The sequence below is a fragment of the Cherax quadricarinatus genome, chromosome 74 (genome assembly GCF_038502225.1).
Source record: "Cherax quadricarinatus isolate ZL_2023a chromosome 74, ASM3850222v1, whole genome shotgun sequence".
Taxonomy (NCBI): domain Eukaryota; kingdom Metazoa; phylum Arthropoda; class Malacostraca; order Decapoda; family Parastacidae; genus Cherax; species Cherax quadricarinatus.
Window position 1 is genome coordinate 15,161,353 of NC_091365.1, and position 22,500 is coordinate 15,183,852.

The 22,500-nt window shown below is 44.9% G+C and overlaps 1 protein-coding gene across 1 annotated transcript in view; it reads left to right on the forward strand.

Annotated features, from left to right (window-relative positions):
* The window catches only part of qvr (protein quiver), a 216,706-nt gene that overhangs the window by 84,580 nt on the left and 109,626 nt on the right, over positions 1–22,500 (forward strand). The window contains exon 3 of the mRNA XM_053793079.2: positions 933–1,076. Coding sequence (XP_053649054.2) covers positions 941–1,076 — 136 coding nt within the window. The 5' untranslated portion in view covers positions 933–940. The remainder of the gene's footprint in view (positions 1–932; positions 1,077–22,500) is intronic.

Consider the following 22,500-nt stretch of genomic DNA (forward strand, 5'->3'; position numbering starts at 1 on the left):
CAGTATGGCATCTGAACCTTGCTATTCCAGTTGGTCTCCTAGTTTTTTGTATAGTACTGTTAAATACTTATTTGAAGTCGAGAAAGTCATAAGCTAACAACCCTTCTCTTTCCTGTCATAGTGATTTTTTGTGCGTGAGAGGTAAGTGGTGGTGGGGGGGCTGGAATGTAGTGTTAATGTGTGTGGGGGGGAGCGTTTGGGTTTTTTTGGGGGGAGTGTGTGGGGGAGTGTGTGGGGGAGTGTGTGTGGGGGAGTGTGTGTGGGGGGTGTGTGTGTGGGGGGAGTGTGTGTGGGAGGGGTGTGTGTGGGGGGAGTGTGTGTGGGGGGAGTGTGTGTGGGGGGGGTGTGTGGGGGAGTGTGTGTGGGGGGAGTGTGTGGGGGGAGTGTGTGGGGGGAGTGTGTGTGGGGGGAGTGTGTGTGGGGGGAGTGTGTGTGGGGGGAGTGTGTGGGGGGAGTGTGTGGTGCGGAGTGTGTGTTGCGGAGTGTGTGTTGCGGAGTGTGTGTTGCGGAGTGTGTGTTGCGGAGTGTGTGTTGCGGAGTGTGTGTTGCGGAGTGTGTGTGGGGGGAGTGTGTGTGGGGGGAGTGTGTGTGGGGGGTGTGTGTGGGGGAAGTGTGTGTGGGGGGAGTGTGTGGGGGGAGTGTGTGGGGGGAGTGTGTGTGGGGGTTATGTGTGGGGGTTGTGTGGGGGTTATGTGGGGGGGAATGTGGGGGGCATGTGTATGGGGGAGTGTGTGTGGGGTGTGTGTACTCACCTAGCTGTGGTTGCAGGGGTCGATTCACAGCTCCTGGCCCCGCCTCTTCAGTGTGTGTGTGTGTGTGTGTGTGTGTGTGTGTGTCCTGTTTTACATACTTTCCGCTGCTTGCCTTGAGTGTTAGTTATACCACCGTAACCTGACTCCAGACGTCACTAAGACATGTGTTTTGTGTTACAGGTAACGTGATGTGTTACGAGTGTTCGTCGTGGACACACCCGCTGTGTGCCGACCCCTTCAACTTCACACTCTCCCTGGAGAAGGGTCCTCCTGTAGCCTCCTGTGACGGTTGCTGCGTCAAGCTTGTACAGAACATTGGAACGCGTGAGTAACCTTTCTATTCTCTTTAATTTCCTCTCCAATTTCACATGGAAAAAAACAGAGACGAGTAACAAAATTTTCATTGACAACTATTGCATAAGATTTACCAGTGACGTAATAAGAGAAATACAACATTGTACAGTATATTAAGAGCATTTGCTTATACAAAGAGTATACCCACGGTATATAAACTAGACATACAATATGCACTATGCCATTATTTTGTGAGGACGTTTAGTTCACCAGTAACTATCAATCCACCTTAAACTGACGAAGTTCCAGGTGGACGAAACGTTTATATAATAAAATGTCAGAACCCACATTGTGTTTATCAACACCAAGAGGATTTTCATCCCTAAAATAAAGATTAACGTTGCCTCACCATGTATATACACAGACATACACACCTTTTGGTAAGCTCACAGTGTGATTATTGCTGAAAAGAATCTCACGCACATGCGATATTCCCCTAATCATTACCCCCCCTACATGACAGTCTTACGTCACTAATTGAGACGTTTCGCCCAGCAGGGGAGCTTCATCAATCAATCAAGTTTATTCTCTATAAGGGTAAGGGCAGTTAGGGTAAGATATAAACAGCTATTGGAGGATAGATGGGCTAATGAGAGCATAGGCAATGGGGTCGAAGAGGTATGGGGTAGGTTTAAAAATGTAGTGTTAGAGTGTTCAGCAGAAGTTTGTGGTTACAGGAAAGTGGGTGCAGGAGGGAAGAGGAGCGATTGGTGGAATGATGATGTAAAGAGAGTAGTAAGGGAGAAAAAGTTAGCATATGAGAAGTTTTTACAAAGTAGAAGTGATGCAAGGAGGGAAGAGTATATGGAGAAAAAGAGAGAGGTTAAGAGAGTGGTGAAGCAATGTAAAAAGAGAGCAAATGAGAGAGTGGGTGAGATGTTATCAACAAATTTTGTTGAAAATAAGAAAAAGTTTTGGAGTGAGATTAACAAGTTAAGAAAGCCTAGAGAACAAATGGATTTGTCAGTTAAAAATAGGAGAGGAGAGTTATTAAATGGAGAGTTAGAGGTATTGGGAAGATGGAAGGAATATTTTGAGGAATTGTTAAATGTTGATGAAGATAGGGAAGCTGTGATTTCGTGTATAGGGCAAGGAGGAATAACATCTTGTAGGAGTGAGGAAGAGCCAGTTGTGAGTGTGGGGGAAGTTCGTGAGGCAGTAGGTAAAATGAAAGGGGGTAAGGCAGCCGGGATTGATGGGATAAAGATAGAAATGTTAAAAGCAGGTGGGGATATAGTTTTGGAGTGGTTGGTGCAATTGTTTAATAAATGTATGGAAGAGGGTAAGGTACCTAGGGATTGGCAGAGAGCATGCATAGTTCCTTTGTATAAAGGCAAAGGGGATAAAAGAGAGTGCAAAAATTATAGGGGGATAAGTCTGTGGAGTGTACCTGGTAAAGTGTATGGTAGAGTTATAATTGAAAGAATTAAGAGTAAGACGGAGAATAGGATAGCAGATGAACAAGGAGGCTTTAGGAAAGGTAGGGGGTGTGTGGACCAGGTGTTTACAGTGAAACATATAAGTGAACAGTATTTAGATAAGGCTAAAGAGGTCTTTGTGGCATTTATGGATTTGGAAAAGGCGTATGACAGGGTGGATAGGGGGGCAATGTGGCAGATGTTGCAAGTGTATGGTGTAGGAGGTAGGTTACTGAAAGCAGTGAAGAGTTTTTACGAGGATAGTGAGGCTCAAGTTAGAGTATGTAGGAAAGAGGGAAATTTTTTCCCAGTAAAAGTAGGCCTTAGACAAGGATGTGTGATGTCACCGTGGTTGTTTAATATATTTATAGATGGGGTTGTAAGAGAAGTAAATGCGAGGGTCTTGGCAAGAGGCGTGGAGTTAAAAGATAAAGAATCACACACAAAGTGGGAGTTGTCACAGCTGCTCTTTGCTGATGACACTGTGCTCTTGGGAGATTCTGAAGAGAAGTTGCAGAGATTGGTGGATGAATTTGGTAGGGTGTGCAAAAGAAGAAAATTAAAGGTGAATACAGGAAAGAGTAAGGTTATGAGGATAACAAAAAGATTAGGTGATGAAAGATTGAATATCAGATTGGAGGGAGAGAGTATGGAGGAGGTGAACGTATTCAGATATTTGGGAGTGGACGTGTCAGCGGATGGGTCTATGAAAGATGAGGTGAATCATAGAATTGATGAGGGAAAAAGAGTGAGTGGTGCACTTAGGAGTCTGTGGAGACAAAGAACTTTGTCCTTGGAGGCAAAGAGGGGAATGTATGAGAGTATAGTTTTACCAACGCTCTTATATGGGTGTGAAGCGTGGGTGATGAATGTTGCAGCGAGGAGAAGGCTGGAGGCAGTGGAGATGTCATGTCTGAGGGCAATGTGTGGTGTGAATATAATGCAGAGAATTCGTAGTTTGGAAGTTAGGAGGAGGTGCGGGATTACCAAAACTATTGTCCAGAGGGCTGAGGAAGGGTTGTTGAGGTGGTTCGGACATGTAGAGAGAATGGAGCGAAACAGAATGACTTCAAGAGTGTATCAGTCTGTAGTGGAAGGAAGGCGGGGTAGGGGTCGGCCTAGGAAGGGTTGGAGGGAGGGGGTAAAGGAGGTTTTGTGTGCGAGGGGCTTGGACTTCCAGCAGGCATGCTTGAGCGTGTTTGATAGGAGTGAATGGAGACAAATGGTTTTTAATACTTGACGTGCTGTTGGAGTGTGAGCAAAGTAACATTTATGAAGGGATTCAGGGAAACCGGCAGGCCGGACTTGAGTCCTGGAGATGGGAAGTACAGTGCCTGCACTCTGAAGGAGGGGTGTTAATGTTGCAGTTTAAAAACTGTAGTGTAAAGCACCCTTCTGGCAAGACAGTGATGGAGTGAATGATGGTGAAAGTTTTTCTTTTTCGGGCCACCCTGCCTTGGTGGGAATCGGCCGGTGTGATAATAAAATAAATAATAAAGAATTACAATGCGGGGTTTACAGATTTTGGTTATTGTGTGGTTTACATGTAATAAAATACTAATTACAGAGGGGGCCACTAGGACACCTAGCATGGCTAGGCATTTCGGGCAAACTTAGATTAATTCGTAACCCTAAATTATTACAAATTATGGAGTAAGTTGACTAAATACTAAGTGACTAAATACTAGTTTGTGAGTTTAGCAATGTGAATACTTTTGTTTTGGCACAATACATAGTTTCTATATTGGAGTATCACAGGCAAACTTATGACTAGTTAGGAATCATTATTTTAAGATTAAGATTCGTATTTCTGTACTTATAGTCAAATGGGTGAGTAAGTGTGAATCACCAGGTGGTTTTTATGTAGTTAGTTTACGGGGTGTATCAGGGATAAGATGTTTTCTAACGGTAGTTTTGAAGGTGATGAATGTGTCTGCAGTTCTAGAGTTTTCAGGTAGGGTGTTCCAAATTTTAGGGCCTTTGACATACATTGAATTTTTGTAAAGGTTTAGTCGGACACGGGGAATGTCGTAGAGATGTTTGTGTCTGGTGTTATGCCTGTGGGTCCTGTCACAACTATCAAGAAAGCATTTTAGGTCAAGGTTAATATTGGAATTTAAGGTCCTGTAGATGTAGATTGCACAGTAGTAAGTGTGGATGTTCTGAACAGGGAGTAAGTTTAGATCTATGAAGAGTGGGGGGGGGGGTGTTGCCAGGGATGGGATTTAGTGATTATTCTTACTGCTGCTTTTTGTTGAGTTATTATTGACTTTAGGAGTGTTGCTGCAGTTGATCCAAGCACAAATAGCATAGGTGAGGTATGGATAAATGAGTGAAGGGTATAGTGTGAGAAGCGCATTTTGCGGCACGTAGTATCGTATCTTGGAGAGGATCCCAACTGTTTTGGATACTTTTTTTTGTTGTGTTGGATATGGGTGCTGAAATTCAGGTTGTTGTCGAGGTTTAGGCCTAGGAATTTACCCTCATTATGTCTGGCAATTAGAGTGTTGTCGATCTTAATGTTAAGTTGCGCAACACCTGCTCTGCTACCAAACATAATATAGTAGGTTTTGTCAGTGTTAAGTGTAAGTTTATAGGTTGTCATCCAAGTCGATATTTTGAGCAGCTCCTCGTTAACAATGGTGTTGAGGGTGGCAAGATTAGGGTGAGAGATGACATAAGTCGTGTCGTCAGCAAAGAGAATGGGTTTCAGGTGTTGGGATACGTTTGGAAGATTATTGATGTAAATGAGGAAGAGCAGGGGTCCAAGGACACTTCCCTGCGGAACTCCAGTATCAAGTGGCCGTGTTGATGATGCTGTGTCTTTAATGGTGACATACTTATACCTATTAGTAAGGTAGGATTTGAAATATGCAAGCGCATGGCCTCTTAATCGGGTACAGAGACTACGTAAGAGAGTATGTGTAGTGGGTAGAGTGAGGTGCTATATGGGCTATGGACTGAGTTTAGGTGATATCAGTTTGGGGAGGATGTCCAGTGTGTTGGAGATCATAATGCTGCCTGTGTTTCAAGCGATGCTGTTGGTAGTGGTTGTGGTGGTAATGATGGTGGTGGTACTGTGGTAGTGATTGTGTTGGTGATGCTGGTGGTAGTGGTACTAGTGTGGTGGTGGTACTGGTGGTGGTGGTACTGGTGGTGGTAGTGGTAGGGATGGTGGTAGTGGTAGGGGTGGTGGTTGTGGTACGGGTGGTGGTAGTGGTGCGGGTGGTGGTAGTGGTGCTAGTGGTGGTAGGGGTACTGGTGGTAGGGGTACTGGTGGTGGTGGTACTAAGGATGGTGATAGTGGTACTAAGGGTGGTGATAGTGGTAAGGGTGGTGATAGTGGTAAGGGTGGTGATAGTGGTAAGGGTGGTGATAGTGGTAGGGGTGGTGGTTGTGGTGGTAGGGGTGGTGGTTGTGGTGGTAGTGGTAGTTGTGGTGGTAGTAGTAGTTGTGGTAGTGGTAGTTGTGGTTTTAGTGGTAGTTGTGGTTTTAGTGGCAGTTGTGGTTTCAGTGGCAGTTGTGGTGGTAGTGGTAGATGTGGTGATGGTGGTAGTTGTAATGGTGGTGGTAGTTATGGTGGTGGTAGTTATGGTGGTGGTAGTAGTTGTAGTGGTAATGGTAGTTGTGGTGGTAGTGGTAGTGGTCGGGGTGGTGGTAGTTGTGGTGGTGGTGGTGATAGTTGTGGTGGTAGTTGTGGTGGTGGTGGTGATAGTTGTGGTGGTCGGGGTGGTGGTAGTTGTGGTGGTGGTGGTGGTGATAGTTGTGGTGGTAGAGAAACATCGTCCGTGACGTAGCTCAGAGTCCCCGATGGAAAAACGTTTTTCCTTTTCTCTGTATTGCATCTATCAGGTCCCACTGGGTGAAACATCTCACAAGTAGTCCAAGCATCTCACCTGTGTCTCACACACCTCTCAGTGTATATATATATACACACACACACACAGAAAACTTTCAATGTATATACACTGAGAGAAACACTCTAGGCATTTATATACACTAGAAAAATACACACCTGTTGATTTTTTTATTTTTTTATTAACATACTGGCCGATTCCCACAAAAACCTCTCGATGTATATACACTGAGAAATACATACCTCTCGATGTATATACACTGGGATATACATCTCTCGATGTATATACACAAACGCACCTCACGGTGTGTATATACGATGGAAAATACACATCTCAATGTATATACGCAGAAAAGCACCTTCCGATGTATATACAGAGAAACACACCTCACGGTGTATATACAGTTTTTTATACACATAGAAAAACACCTTTCGATGTGCATAGGCTGATGAAGTTGAACTCGCTCGCACCTTAAACTAGAACATTATGGGGTCAGAGGTCACCTTGCATACCTGAAGTCTTATCTTAGTAGCAAACATCAGTATGTCTCCATCAATGGCGTAACCTATTCAAATCAACCTGTCGACAAAGGCGTGCCTCAAGGCAATGTTCTTGGCCCTTTATTCTTTCTTACATATATCAGTGATCTCCCCAACGCATCTCATCTCACTGAACCTGTTGACGCAACTTTTTGTCATCTTCCATCCAAATCCTACTACTCTCAACAACACTGTATATCTCAAACAGCACTATTTACATTATACTATCTAATCTATCCTTACCTCACGTATGGTACTTGTGCCTGGAGATCTAGTACGCCAAATCACAAGGAACCATTAATAACGACCAAAATAGTCGTGCGAACAATCACCTAGTCCAGTGCCACACACTACATTCTTTAAAAGCTTAAACTTACTTAATATACAAAATATGCACTCATGCTATTGTGTTTGCTATGTATATATAACAATTGTCCTCAAAGATTTGTTAAGTTATACCATGAATTAAGCAAAGATCCTAGACTTCACCTACGAAACAGAAATCAAATGCGATAGTAATTATGGACAAGGTAGATTTTAGTAGAAAAATGAACATCTTATTAGAAGACGGAGAAACTTACGTGTCCCTTAGGTTTCACAAGTTGACTGAGTCTTGAAATACTAGATCTTCCCATTATTTTCTTGCAAACCCGGCAGTAGTGTAAGGTACAGTGTTACTGTCTTCTCCCAACTTCCTTCATGGGTTTTAACTATAACTTCACAACGCTTTATCTGATCCCCTTCAAATTTTCAACCCTGGTTAACTATAATAAAAGGTTCGTGGAACAACTGGCACGTGTAGGAGCATAGTTCACCCCCACACTTGACACCGATGGAAAGATGATGTACATGAGCTCAACTGTGCGCTGAAGGAAAACAGTTTGTTGACTTTTAACTCAGACCATAACTGTTGCCAGTGGTGTAGAGATTGTTGAGAGACTGCTGGAAAACAGTCCGGAAAAAAGGGTCTTTCCCGGGAAAGACTGCCAGATCGTGAATAGTGGACTGAACAGCTGAGTCCGCATGACCGTTGACCTGAACGTCAGTGTGACTACAACGTCAGCGTCCCTAGAAACAACGTAATAATTTATGTAAACGAAATACGATGGGATGTACGAAGACATATTTCTGAATAACATGGAATACACATTGAAAGTCTGAAACAAATGAGGAAGCGGACATGGTGATTATATATATATATATATATATATATATATATATATATATATATATATATCGACTTCAGGCTGAGGGACTGATTATCTTAATTTCCTCATCTTCCTCCGTTTGTCTCTGTATTATACTGAAGAAGTCACTAGCTGGTCAAACGTTTCCTCAGTAAAGATCCTCAAATATTGCACAAGTGTCTCTCGTTCTTCAACTTGTCGGTTTCTAAACCTTTTACATCACAAGTAATGGTACAATAGTCACCATATAAGGATGACTAGATATTTTTAATAGGAACCAAAACAAGTATGTTAATAGCTATTGAGAATAAGGTAGTAATTCAAAGGAATTACTGCCCCGTAGGCCTAAGGAACTGATGTATGATAAAATATGTTATACCTGAAGAGGGTTCGGGGGTCAACGCCCCCACGGCCCAGTCCGTGACCAGGCCTCATAGTACCATAAGCACTTACCAGATCGAAAGAAACTTCAATAACTGACTGATTATCAGTGAAGATATTGAGAACGTGTGTATGTAGGAGGTTGGGTGGAACAGCCACTAACTACTATAGCCAAACTGATGAAGGGGAAAGTGAATTTCTGGTTTCTAAGTTTCACAGGAGACATTTGTTAACTAAGCATCCCAGCAACATACAAATAGCAGTGGTAAGAGCAATGAATCTATAATGAAAGTGTCACTGCCCGAGGTGCCTGGCCTTCAAAAAAGTAGGACTACTGAACTTTTCCAATGAACAAAAATAACCCCTTCAGACCAAATGACCAAATACGATTGAAAAGGTCTAAGAGGAAGACTAGTGCTACAGGAGGTAAGTATTGAAACATATGGACATGGATGTCATCAAGCCCAGCTGCTGCTGGTGGGCATTCAAGTGTATGAAGCGCGAAGGAAAAGTTGTAAGGTTGCATCCACAGTGTGAGCGAGGTGAACTACTCGAGTTTGGACTAAAGAAAGCAGGGAGGTAACTGTCGCCTATGAGGAACACAAACGAAGTGATGCCCAATTGCTTTGGCAATTTCGACATTGTTTGCATGTTATCACCAGCAACTGTAAGAATGGGAGCAAGGTCTGGAGAATACTTCCCTGCTAACTTCCGTATTTTTTTTCAAAACTGTAAACACAGAGATAGTGGCAGCTGCAGTGGACAGGTAGCTCACTAATAAATTCGTGTATCCATTCATATAACTTGACGTGAGTGTGCTGTTGCTTGTTTGTAAGCTAGGAATTGGGCTAATGTGGTTGTAACGGTGGCGGCCTCACGCAGCAGGTGTCAAACTAACTGTGCAACTTCAGTTGGGTTACCACCAGAGGACACATTTTTTTATAATGTTATCCGAGGTCTGGGTGAATTGCAAGTGCGACTGCAGAGGAAACAGAGAATATGAAGATTCGTAATACCTTGTTGGCAGTGTGTGAATAAGGATTAACACTAGGAAAAGATGTGTTTAATCTGAACTCTTAAACTGCCACCGGGATCGATGAGGAGGTCGGATGCAGGAACGGAAGATCATTTACTACAATTCAGTCGAATTAAGAGTGATATGGAAGAGTAACAGATACATAAATCTATTCGGGAGAGAGTATGGGTGTGAGGATTTAGATCTGTAAGAACACCGGTGTTCAAGATGTGAAGTAGAAGGGTAAGATAAGACTAAATGGTGTTCGCAAGGTTACAGTGCATTTCCTCCTAGAACAAATGACGAGAGCTAAAATCATTCAATAAAATAAGTGGTATAGGCAAGGATGAAGTTAAGACATTACATGTTAATGACAAGGAGTGTGAAGGGAGACGATAGAAAGAGAAGACCGTGTACCACATATCTATATGGACATTAGCTGCATTATACTGGCGTATGAGCAGATATTCCAAGATGGTTATTATCCGTTTTTCGTTAAACTGGACATTTCACCTGCGATCTGCAACATTTCTCCAGGTGGCCAAAGCGCCAGAATTGTCAGCGTTGTTGAGGTGTTGGTTTAGCCTTCCTTACTTTTCAGCGCTGTCCTGCAATGCATTATTTTTGCACTACAGCGTGAGATGAGGACAGCATCATAGCTCTAACTAAGGAAGGAACATTTCTCAATTATGATTACGATGCTGCGGATAGTGCAGATATTCATAAGGTTGGTACCGTGGTCTGTGTTATTTACTGTGACAATACGCATCCCACTCTTAGGGCACAGAAGGAGCCAGTGGGTTTGTTGATAGAAGGAAAAAGAATTCTGTCCAGTTTTCTTTCTAAATACTTTCTATAGGAAGTTGGATTCGAGTTGGTGTGTTTCTGAGAAGGGACGTAAGCTACCGCATCATTATTGTCTAGTGTGTGTTGAATCCCTTCCGGAGAAGACTAAGAAAATCTGTCCTTTGTCATAGGAATGATCAGAGAATCTTCACTGCATCGTGAGAGAAGTTAAGTTGATAGTCAAGGTAAAGTAACATTCAGATGCACCAGAGGGGATAGGCAGAACACTGGTACTGGGTTTAGGTATTATGTGGTAGCCCAAAGCGGTTCTGGTCGTGCCGGAGTCAGTAAAAAGTCACAGTCACTTGGAATCCAGGAGACTAACCCATCTTACAGATCATGGAGCTTATTAGATGGAGGGGAGCGGATGCTCCAAGAATAAACTAAAAGACCACATACCCACCCTGTTGTTTCCTGGAAGACACCTCTTACCTTACCTGGTGCATAACATCTGCATAGCACCTCCAGAATTGACCGAATTAAGCTGATCAAATCCCTCTGATGACACAAGAGCACTAACCGTGCAATCGTCTTCCCCCTAATACTGGCAGTGAGAGAACTGAAATAAACGCCATTAGACCTAGACTTCCTGTTGCCACTCCAGGATTTTCAGGCAACCTCTGGTAATACTTCCGTCGTCACAGGCCTTGCCAGATGGTCACCCAATGTCTCCAAGATAGCCCAATTTCTATCGAGCGGACTAAAAAGACCACTACAACAATACCAACCTAAGCTACTGTAGAACACAGCTGATACTGGTCATCTCTCCAGAAGCTGGAGTTCATAATTGGGGAAAACTGCCAACTAATGAGGCCAAACATAGAAAGGGAGGGCTGGATGCCCTCAGATTCGATCCAAGGAAGAGGACAAGAGATTTAATTCATAAGATCAAGAGCCCCTTCGTCACAGTAAGGGACCCACATCCCCTGAAAGGGTCCACTTTTCCATATCTCATCTTTCCACCTTTCCTCTATTTTCTCGCTCTTTTTTATTTCCCCCCTTTTCTTTCTCTATCTCCTCTTCCATTTTCCATTATCTTCTTTCTTCCCATCTCCACTCCTTTACCCTTTCACCGGCCCACCTCTCCCACTTTATTGATTTTTTATGCCCTGAATTGATGCAGAATGTTTTGGTTCACGATTTATGAGTTATTTATGGTAAGTCTCAACACACGAAGACTCCACCTGAATATATAACACTTCACACATACTTCACTATACCCACTGTGTAAGCTGTGTGTGTGTGTGTGTGTGTGTGTGTAGGTGTGTGTGTGTGTGTGTGTGTAGGTGTGTGTGTGTAGGTGTGTGTGTGTGTGTAGGTGTGTGTGTGTGTGTGTGTGTGTGTGTGTAGGTGTGTGTGTGTGTGTGTGTGTAGGTGTGTGTGTGTGTGTGTAGGTGTGTGTGTGTGTGTAGGTGTGTGTGTGTGTGTAGGTGTGTGTGTGTGTGTGTGTGTAGGTGTGTGTGTGTGTGTAGGTGTGTGTGTAGGTGTGTGTGTAGGTGTGTGTGTAGGTGTGTGTGTGTGTAGGTGTGTGTGTGTGCAGGTGTGTGTGTGTGTAGGTGTGTGTGTGTGCAGGTGTGTGTGTAGGTGTGTGTGTGTGCAGGTGTGTGTGTAGGTGTGTGTGTGTGTAGGTGTGTGTGTGTAGGTGTGTGTGTGTAGGTGTGTGTAGGTGTGTGTGTGGTGTGTGTGTGTAGGTGTGTGTGTGTAGGTGTGTGTGTGTAGGTGTGTGTGTGTGTAGGTGTGTGTGTGTGTGTAGGTGTGTGTGTGTGTGTAGGTGTGTGTGTGTGTAGGTGTGTGTGTGTGTGTAGGTGTGTGTGTGTGTGTGTGTGTGTGTGTGTGTGTGTGTGTGTGTAGGTGTGTGTGTGTGTGTAGGTGTGTAGGTGTGTGTAGGTGTGTGTAGGTGTGTGTAGGCGTGTAGGTGTGTGTGTGTGTAGGTGTGTGTGTGTGTGTGTAGGTGTGTGTGTGTGTAGAGGTGTGTGTGTGTGTAGAGGTGTGTGTGTAGGTGTGTGTGTGTGTAGGTGTGTGTGTGTGTAGGTGTGTGTGTGTAGGTGTGTAGGTGTGTGTGTGTAGGTGTGTGTGTGTGTGTGTGTAGGTGTGTGTGTAGGTGTGTGTGTGTAGGTGTGTAGGTGTGTGTGTGTAGGTGTGTGTGTAGGTGTGTGTGTGTAGGTGTGTGTGTAGGTGTGTGTGTGTGTGTGTAGGTGTGTGTGTGTGTGTGTGTGTGTAGGTGTGTGTGTGTGTGTGTAGGTGTGTGTGTGTGTGTGTGTAGGTGTGTGTGTGTGTGTAGGTGTGTGTGTAGGTAGGTGTGTGTAGGTATGTGTGTGTGTGTAGGTATGTGTGTGTAGGTATGTGTGTGTAGGTATGTGTGTTTGGAGGTATGTGTGTGTAGGTATGTGTGTTTGGAGGTGTGTGTGTGTTTGTAGGTATGTGTGTGTTTATAGGTATGTGTGTGTTTGTAGGTAGGTGTGTGTGTGTGTGTGTACTCGTCTAACTGTGGCTGCAGGGGTCGAGTCATAGTTCCTGGCCCTGCAGGAGCTATGATTCGACCCGTGTGTGTGTGTTACAAAAAGCGTCTTCTAAAACACTGTCTCCAGAGCATGCTAGAGGACCAACTAAATTATCCCCCTCCAACATCTGGCTTGTTTCTGGTTTTTTAACAAGAAGGTGTAATATAATAATTCGGGATCACAAACCAAACAGACAATATTTAAGATCTTTACTAATGAAGTTGTCTAGCAGAACATGTGTGTGTACGAAGTTAAAATATTGGACATAAATAAGTAGTCAGGCTCCTGCAGCTCTCTTGGTATGTACGTGTTTGTATAATTACATTAAACATAATAATTTATTTCAAAATTTAAAATTATAAGCTTAAACCTAGTTCTATCTTCATACGGCCCGACTTACAATCACAGTGACCACCAACCCCTACAGATCACGCTCCCCAGAGTGTCGACCAGTAAGTTCAGTCTCGCCCACGGAGACGTACTTTATACCACCAAAATAACCCGCAAGGGCTAACAAAGCAAATTCAGTTAGCTGAACCAACAAATTCATCACCAGAATAAGAAAAAACTCGAAGGGATCCTTAAGAGATGAAATCAACCACCAGAAAGAGGGCTTGAAGTGTCTCCTAATAGAGGCCAGGAGGTAACTGAGTGAGGCAAACCCACCAGCCCCTACAATGGGTGTGATCACGTGACTCACAGCTACTCCAGTGATTGAAAGAAGAGGACAAAGGGTTAACAAGAGCAGACAGCCAGCCCTAATTCTATCACTGAGTATAATTAAGCACATCCTACTTATATATATAAGCTAGGTCAAATAATATACAGCAAGATATTTTCATTATAGCTATTAATGAAAACATCTTCAATATAAAATTATATGAATATATAGAATATAAAATATACATATTGCGTCCAGTTCAGAGGACGCATGTGTGTGTGTGTGTGTGTGTGTGTGTGTGTGTGTGTGTGTGTGTGTGTGTGTGTGTGTGTGTGTGTGTGTGTGTGTGTGTGTGTGTGTGTGTTTGCGTTTGTGTTTGCAATGTACGAGGTTCTGAATATGACTGGTTCTAGTACTGCCCAGGTGTCAACTCCTCTCCATCATCTTTATCATCCTCATTTTCATTTTCTTCATCCTTGCCATATTCATTTTCGCATTCATCTTCCTCAGCTTCCTCATCTTCATCATTTTCACATATCAACTTTCTAATCTCCTCCTCCTCCTCCTCCTCTATCGTTAATGTTTAGTCTCCTCTATCTCTGGTCTCCCACATTCAGTGTTCCTGGAACTAGAATATGTAAATACCTTCAAGGTGGAGTAAATGACAGATACAACGAACACCTTTATTAACCACGACATTTTCCCCACACACTGAGAACCTGTGTGGGTGAAACCTCCTGGTTAATAAAGGCATCTAATGTATCTACGTAACATTAACTCCATTCTCCTCCCTGTCATTCTAAGTTTTCACTGTGACTGCAATTCCTGGAACAGACTGCTGACACTCTTACAATGTTCCTTGGCCTTCCTTGACAAGGATGTGGAGATTGCGCGCGTGTGCTACGGATTGGAGATTTATGCATGTTTGTGTGTGGAGGAAGAATATTAGTGTACGGAGGCACTGTTTGTGTAGGGAGAGAGATTTTCTGTGTGTGGAGGAGGAATATTAGTGTACGAAGGAACGGTTAGTGTAGAGGTAGAGACTGTGTACGGAGAGATATTGTTTGTAGAGATTGATCCTATACAGCTGTAGTGATTCTTTCTATATATGTACAGTGCCTCTATAGAGCAGGACTGACTATATAAACGTTTGCCTGGCGGCTGCAGCCTCTCCATTATTTTCTGGTGCCTTTGTGAGGTACGTTGAATACATAGTATCTGGCTGTGTGTGTTATGCATACAGTCCATTGTTGATAGATCTTTTCTGGATCAGATTGCTTTTAAATTGGAAGCTATATATGCTGGGACGCGGAAATGGATAGACAATAGACTCCGAGCCTGGATAGACAACAAACGACGGATTTGGATAGACAAGCGGCATGCGGGAGTGAGCAGACAATAGGCGGCGTGCAGAGTGGGCAGAAAATAGGGGAAAGGAGCACATAGCTTTGCATGGGAACACGCAAGTCTCACGTTGTTTGTTCTTCACTCACCTACACCACCAACACACCTGCCTCATATTATGGTTGAATCTCTCACTCACACCACCCACACACCTGCCTCATATTATGGTTGAGTCACCCACCTACACCACCAACACACCTGCCTCATGGTTGAGTCACCCATCTACACCAACACACCTGCCTCATATTATGGTTGAGTCACCCACCTACAATACACCTGCCTCATCTTATGGTTGAGTCACCCACCTACACCACCAACACACCTGCCTCATCTGGTGGTTGAGTCACCCACCTACAACACACCTTTTTCATCTTATGGTTGAGTCACCCACCTACACCACCAACACACCTGCCTCATGGTCGAGTCACCCACGTACACCAACACACCTGCCTCATGGTTGAGTCACCCACCTACACCAACACACCTGCCTCATCTTATGGTTGAGTCACCCAACTACAATACACCTGCCTCATCTTATGGTTGAGTCACCCACCTACACCACCAACACACCTGCCTCATCTGGTGGTTGAGTCACCCACCTACAACACCAACACACATGCCTCATCTGGTGGTTGAGTCACCCACCTACACCAACACACCTGCCTCATCTGGTGGTTGAGTCACCCACCTACAACACCAACACACCTGCCTCATGGTTGAGTCACCCACCTACAACACCAACACACCTGCCTCATGGTTGAGTCACCCACCTACACCACCAACACACCTGCCTCATCTGGTGGTTGAGTCACCCACCTACACCAACACACCTGCCTCATCTGGTGGTTGAGTCACCCACCTACAACAACACACCTGTCTCATCTGGTGGTTGAGTCACCCACCTACACCAACACACCTGCCTCATCTGGTGGTTGAGTCACCCACCTACACCACCAACACACCTGCCTCATCTGGTGGTTGAGTCACCCGCCTACACCACCAACACACCTGCCTCATCTGGTGGTTGAGTCACCCACCTACAACACCAACACACCTGCCTCATCTGGTGATTGAGTCACCCACCTACACCACCAACACACCTGCCTCATGTGGTGGTTGAGTCACCCGCCTACACCACCAACACACCTGCCTCATCTGGTGGTTGAGTCACCCACCTACAACACCAACACACCTGCCTCACCTGGTGGATGAGTCACCCACCTACACCACCAACCCACCTGCCTCATCTGGTGGTTGAGTCACCCACCTACAACACCAACACACCTGCCTCATCTGGTGGTTGAGTCACCCACCTACAACACCAACACACCTGCCTCATGGTTGAGTCACCCACCTACAACACCAACACACCTGCCTCATGGTTGAGTCACCCACCTACACCACCAACACACCTGCCTCATCTGGTGGTTGAGTCACCCACCTACACCACCAACACACCTGCCTCATCTGGTGGTTGAGTCACCCGCCTACACCACCAACACACCTGCCTCATCTGGTGGTTGAGTCACCCACCTACACCACCAACACACCTGCCTCATGGTTGAGTCACCCACCTACACACCTGCCTCATCTGGTGGTTGAGTCACCCACCTACACCAACACACCTGCCTCATGGTTGAGTCACCCACCTACAACACCAACACACCTGCCTCATCTGGTGGTTGAGGCACCCACCTACACCAACACACCTGCCACATCTGGTGGTTGAGTCACCCACCTACACTACCAACACACCTGTCTCATCTGGTGGTTGAGTCACCCACCTACACCACCAACACACCTGCCTCATCTGGTGGTTGAGTCACCCGCCTACACCACCAACACACCTGCCTCATCTGGTGGTTGAGTCACCCACCTACACCACCAACACACCTGCCTCATGGTTGAGTCACCCACCTACACCACCAACACACCTGCCTCATCTGGTGGTTGAGTCACCCACCTACACCACCAACACACCTGCCTCATGGTTGAGTCACCCACCTACAACACCAACACACCTGCCTCATCTGGTGGTTGAGGCACCCACCTACACCAACACACCTGCCACATCTGGTGGTTGAGTCACCCACCTACACTACCAACACACCTGCCTCATGGTTGAGTCACCCACCTACACCAACACACCTGCCTCATCTGGTGGTTGTCACCCACCTACAACACCAACACACCTGCCTCATCTGGTGGTTGAGTCACCCACCTACAACACCAACACACCTGCCTCATCTGGTGGTTGAGTCACCCACCTACACCACCAACACACCTGCCTCATCTGGTGGTTGAGTCACCCACCTACACCAACACACCTGCCTCATCTGGTGGTTGAGTCACCCACCTACACCACCAACACACCTGCCTCATCTGGTGGTTGAGTCACCCACCTACACCAACACACCTGCCTCATGGTTGAGTCACCCACCTACACCAACACACCTGCCTCATCTGGTGGTTGAGTCACCCACCTACACCAACACACCTGCCTCATCTGGTGGTTGAGTCACCCACCTACACCAACACACCTGCCTCATGGTTGAGTCACCCACCTACACCAACACACCTGCCTCATCTGGTGGTTGAGTCACCCACCTACACCAACACACCTGCCTCATCTGGTGGTTGAGTCACCCACCTACAACACCAACACACCTGCCTCATCTGGTGGTTGAGTCACCCACCTACAACACCAACACGCCTGCCTCATGGTTGAGTCACCCACCTACAACACCAACACGCCTGCCTCATGGTTGAGTCACCCACCTACACCACCAACACACCTGCCTCATCTGGTGGTTGAGTCACCCACCTACACCACCAACTCACCTGCCTCATCTGGTGGTTGAGTCACCCACCTACACCAACACACCTGCCTCATCTGGTGGTTGAGTCACCCACCTACACCACCAACACACCTGCCTCATCTGGTAGTTGAGTCACCCACCTACAACACCAACACACCTGCCTCATGGTTGAGTCACCCACCTACAACACCAACACACCTGCCTCATGGCTGAGTCACTGAAGACTTACTCAGCCCTGTAACAACTTCAGTATTACCAAGGCTGGCTCCTCCTCAGGAAAATTAATGAATAGAAAAAGAATAATAACAGTCAAATATAAACACTTTATTATTTAGAAATGAAAATATAAAAAAATAAATGGTCCAATGGGACATGTCCTCCAGGAAGCAGAACCTCTGTTTTACAGAGGAATGGCCACATTCGAGTTTGAAAACCAGACCCCTCTGGGCGAGTTCTCTGGCAGGAAGAGTCTCACTTTCCCAACCCAGCAAGAACACAGCGCACTATCCCAGCTGGAGACAGAAGACCATTGCTCCTCAGATTTCCGAGAATGTTTCACATGCTTGGGCCTAAGAATGACCCACACCTGCGTTGACCGTCCCCCTCCCCCCTCTCCAGAAGGAGTATCCCACACACTGACTACTAGAGGCAGAGGACTAGCCCCCCTGGATGAGCTTCAAGCCCTTTGTATTTTGCGTCAGGATCTTTCCATTGCCAGAGGGTACAAAAGCAACCCTCTTTGGCCCGAGGGGCGGACCACCGGCCGCTAGTCGGCAACTGTCAATGGGGAAAGGGAAGGTAACTGAAACTTCCCCGACCAGGCGCTCCAGAGGCTCTAGTCCAGCAGGAGGGGTTAATGGAAGCCCCTTCTTATGGGATAATGGTGGGTGGCCTATGGTGAAAGCAGGATATTCGTCCCTGTCACAGTGTCCTTCCTCCACACATCTTTCCTTGGCAGATACTTCCCATGGGGATTCCCTCTGGAGAGCGCCACCTACCTCTGGGCCACCAGATGGCAGCAGAGGAAGTAGGGTGGGCCAATGGTCACCTGGTCAGGTTTAGCCTTCTGACACTGACAGTGTCAGAAGGCTAAACAGGACGAGTGCTCGAGGGAAGGGAAGTGTCTGTCTCACCAGAGAGGACCTCAGCCGTTGGGGCACATAGCCTTGAGGCAACTGCCACATAAAAACGACCAGAATACTCATTTTCTTAACGTCAACATAACGTAGCAGCGCACTTTCCCTCGTGTGCACCACACTTGTCATTAGCCTTCTGAGAGCTTTCACGGTTGTGGCATTGCACTTCTCCAGTACATTAGTGATTCATGTCACACTGGGCTCCACATGCAACAAGTATTATGGGTGGCCCAGCATTTGGCCATCTGATGGCCAAACTTCCTGCACTTTAGTCAATGTACTGGGAAAGGAACATAATGCTTCACATCCAGATCCCTCCACCCAAGACTTGGGTGTGGCTGGTCGAATGTGAGAAGCAGTGAATTAGAGTTCACCAAAACACCATCCATCTTCCTTTTAACCGTTCAAACTGCAACCACTCCAGGACTGAGAAGCCAAATCTCGTCATTCTCATGCCCCAGCTACGACGCTGGTTCAAATAACCAGTGACAAGGACATTCTTTACTAGGTCACTACGATACAAGGTCAAGAGCCTGCAACAACATGCAAGGAACCTATAGTGACATAAAAACTGACGGTGACGACAACGAAATGGACTAAATATGACAAAAGAGGGACCGGCATTCAAGTACCAGACCTGCTGCCAGACGTGAACCAGACATGAGACGTTTTCCACTACAATGAAATAACTGACCTCCATATCAATATCAACTGCACCAGTGTTTAACGGGAAGACAACATGGCAGAAAACCTGATCAACTAAATCTCCAAGGAAATGACAGGTCTGTAGGACTTTTTTCTTCAGTGCCAAACGAGGGAAAGAATTGAGCATTTAAACATGGCTGACCGGCATCCAAACAGGCGCTACTGCCAGACGTACAACTAGCGAAGTGAAATTCTCATCTTTACTGACGTTCATCTGTTGGAAGTAGCATCATATCTGTACCACCATCATATCACCTGTACCAGTGCTAACGAGAGGGAAACACAGGAGACATCGTCAAATCAACAGTACAAAACTCCAAGGTTATAGGTTGGATATCCCTCAGTGCCAGTCGTGAGAAAGAAGTGAATAGTTAAACAGTCAAGGTTAATGTTTTAGTAGCTGACCTATATTCAGCTGACCAGTGTACAGTGAGAGAATCATAGCAGAAAACGCCAAATATATCTATAAACTCACAGAAAGTCAGGTTGTAGGTGGCGTTGCTCCCCTCAATGTTTTAAAAATGGCTGAGACAGCAGAACAGGTCAGGCAGTCAACAACACCACACAACACCCGATAAATGGAATTGAGGGGGATTTGGAAGGATAAAACCATGGATTAAACCTTTCTGATCTACCAGAATGGAAAGGAGTTAGAAGTTAATTGGGGAAGCCAGACTGTGAAGTGAGATGGGAAGGGGAGTGTGTAATAAGGGGTTAACTGTAAGGGTTTTGTGAAGTTAAGGGAAAAGTGAGCAGTGAAGAGGGTTTTGAAGAGGAAATTTTACTAGTAATTCAGTGGTGATTGCTAAAGCAGATACTAAGTGTACTAGGGACTGGAAAAGAGAAATAAATATTATTGTATATGAGTAAAAGAGCGAAGAGTGAAAATGGCAGGCATTAGGGGGGTACAGGCTGCCATAATTATATTTATATTTCTTCTTCAATTCTATGAAGAAAGAAATCAGTCATGGGGGTTGGAAAAGGTGAATGGAGTAACAGCGCCCTGGACAGTAAAAGCCCAACAGTTGCCATCCTACCAGAAAAGTAAATGTCATTATCGCTGCAAGGTATGGCAACACCGCATACCCAAACAAAAACAGTGGCACAGCTCTTATTGTAGCGCTCTTAAGTGGTGATATCCAAATTAATCCAGGACCTCAAACTATTGTGCAGAGGCAAAACATACAGATAAATGACGGCGATAATGACGGTCTATTAGCTAGGAATGATAACCTTAACTACATATGTAATGCATACATAGGTCAATGTGAGACAATACAGCCATTATTATCTCAAACACTACCAAACAGGTGCATACACTGTACTAAAGTACGCATGAAAAACAGAAAAGGCACCTTATGTAAAATGTGTAAGGGGTGGGTGCATGATGGATGTATGTACAATTATAGCAACGGTGCCAGAATTCATTTTGTGTGTAACAAATGCACTTTGGCACAGTTACCCTTTAGCAGTGATGACATTGATTTACCTAATTTTAATACAAATGACCCATTGCCATATATTGATGATTATGATTGTTTTATGAAAACAGGCCTTCACTTTATTCATGTCAATGCAAGATCACTTCTTCCTAAATTGGCAGAGATTAGGATTCTAGCTAACAAAATTAGGGCGGCAGTTATAACCATCTCTGAATCTTGGTTGGATGATACGGTGACTGACGACGAGGTCAAAATAGAAGGTTACAATATAAAACGCTTAGATAGGAACAGAAAGGGTGGTGGAGTATGTGCCTACATTAGAAATGACTTAGCTTACAACCCAAGACCTGATTTAAATAACAATAAACTGGAGATTCTATGGTTTGAAGTGCTGCTTCCTAAGACCAAACCCATCTTAGTAGGAACTAGTTACCGCCCTCCTACCCAGGACCAGTTCTTAGAAGACTTTTCCAGAGTCTTGTCCGGAGTTGAAAACAATTGCGAGACAATAATACTGGGCGACTTCAATATCTGTTTTTAGCAGCAAAATAACGGGCTATGCAAAAGGTATAAGCAAATTCTAGGATTAAATAGTTACACTCAACTAATTAATACTCCAACCCGGATCACACAGTTCTCAGCCACCCTAATTGACCACATACTTTGTAACCGCTCTGAGAACATTAGTCAGTCAGGCGTCATTACCACAGGTCTTAGTGATCATTTCATCATTTACTGCACCAGGAAAATCACTAGAGATAGGATAGGCCTACACAGGACAATAAAAATGAGGTCAACTAGAAACTACAGTAAAGAAACACTGGTAAATAGGCTACACAATTGTGACTGGACAGAGATAAGTTGCACGGACGTAAACGATGCCTGGGAAAAATTCAAAACAATGTTCACTACCATCCTTGATAATATTGCACCAGTTAAAGAGATTAGGATTAAACGAAGAACTGAACCCTGGATGAATACTGAGATATTAGATAATATGAAATTCAGAGACCAGCTGCTAAAAAGATTTAAAGCAAACAGACAGGATATTGCAGCACTAAATGAATTCCAAAGGGTGAGGAACAGAGTACAGAGACTTATAAAAGGAGCAAAGGCAAAGCACTACTGCTCAAAAATTGAAGAGTATAAGCATAACCCCAGAAAGCTCTGGCAACAACTAAAACAGTTGGGGTATAGCCATAAGCCAGTAGATAGGTCTAACATAGTACTCACTATCGATAATGAGGTATGCCACGAAACATCTAAGGTGGCAAATTGCTTTAATTCCTACTACACATCTGTTGCATCAACACTAGTAAGTAAACTACCAGCTGCATCAAATACCTTTAACACAGACTCTGATAAGTTTCAAACATACTATACCAATAAAGGGGTAACCCCAAACAGTTGTCAACTAGTAAGTGTATCTCATGACTTTATTCAAAAAGAACTAAGCAGGTTAAACCCAACTAAGAGCACAGGC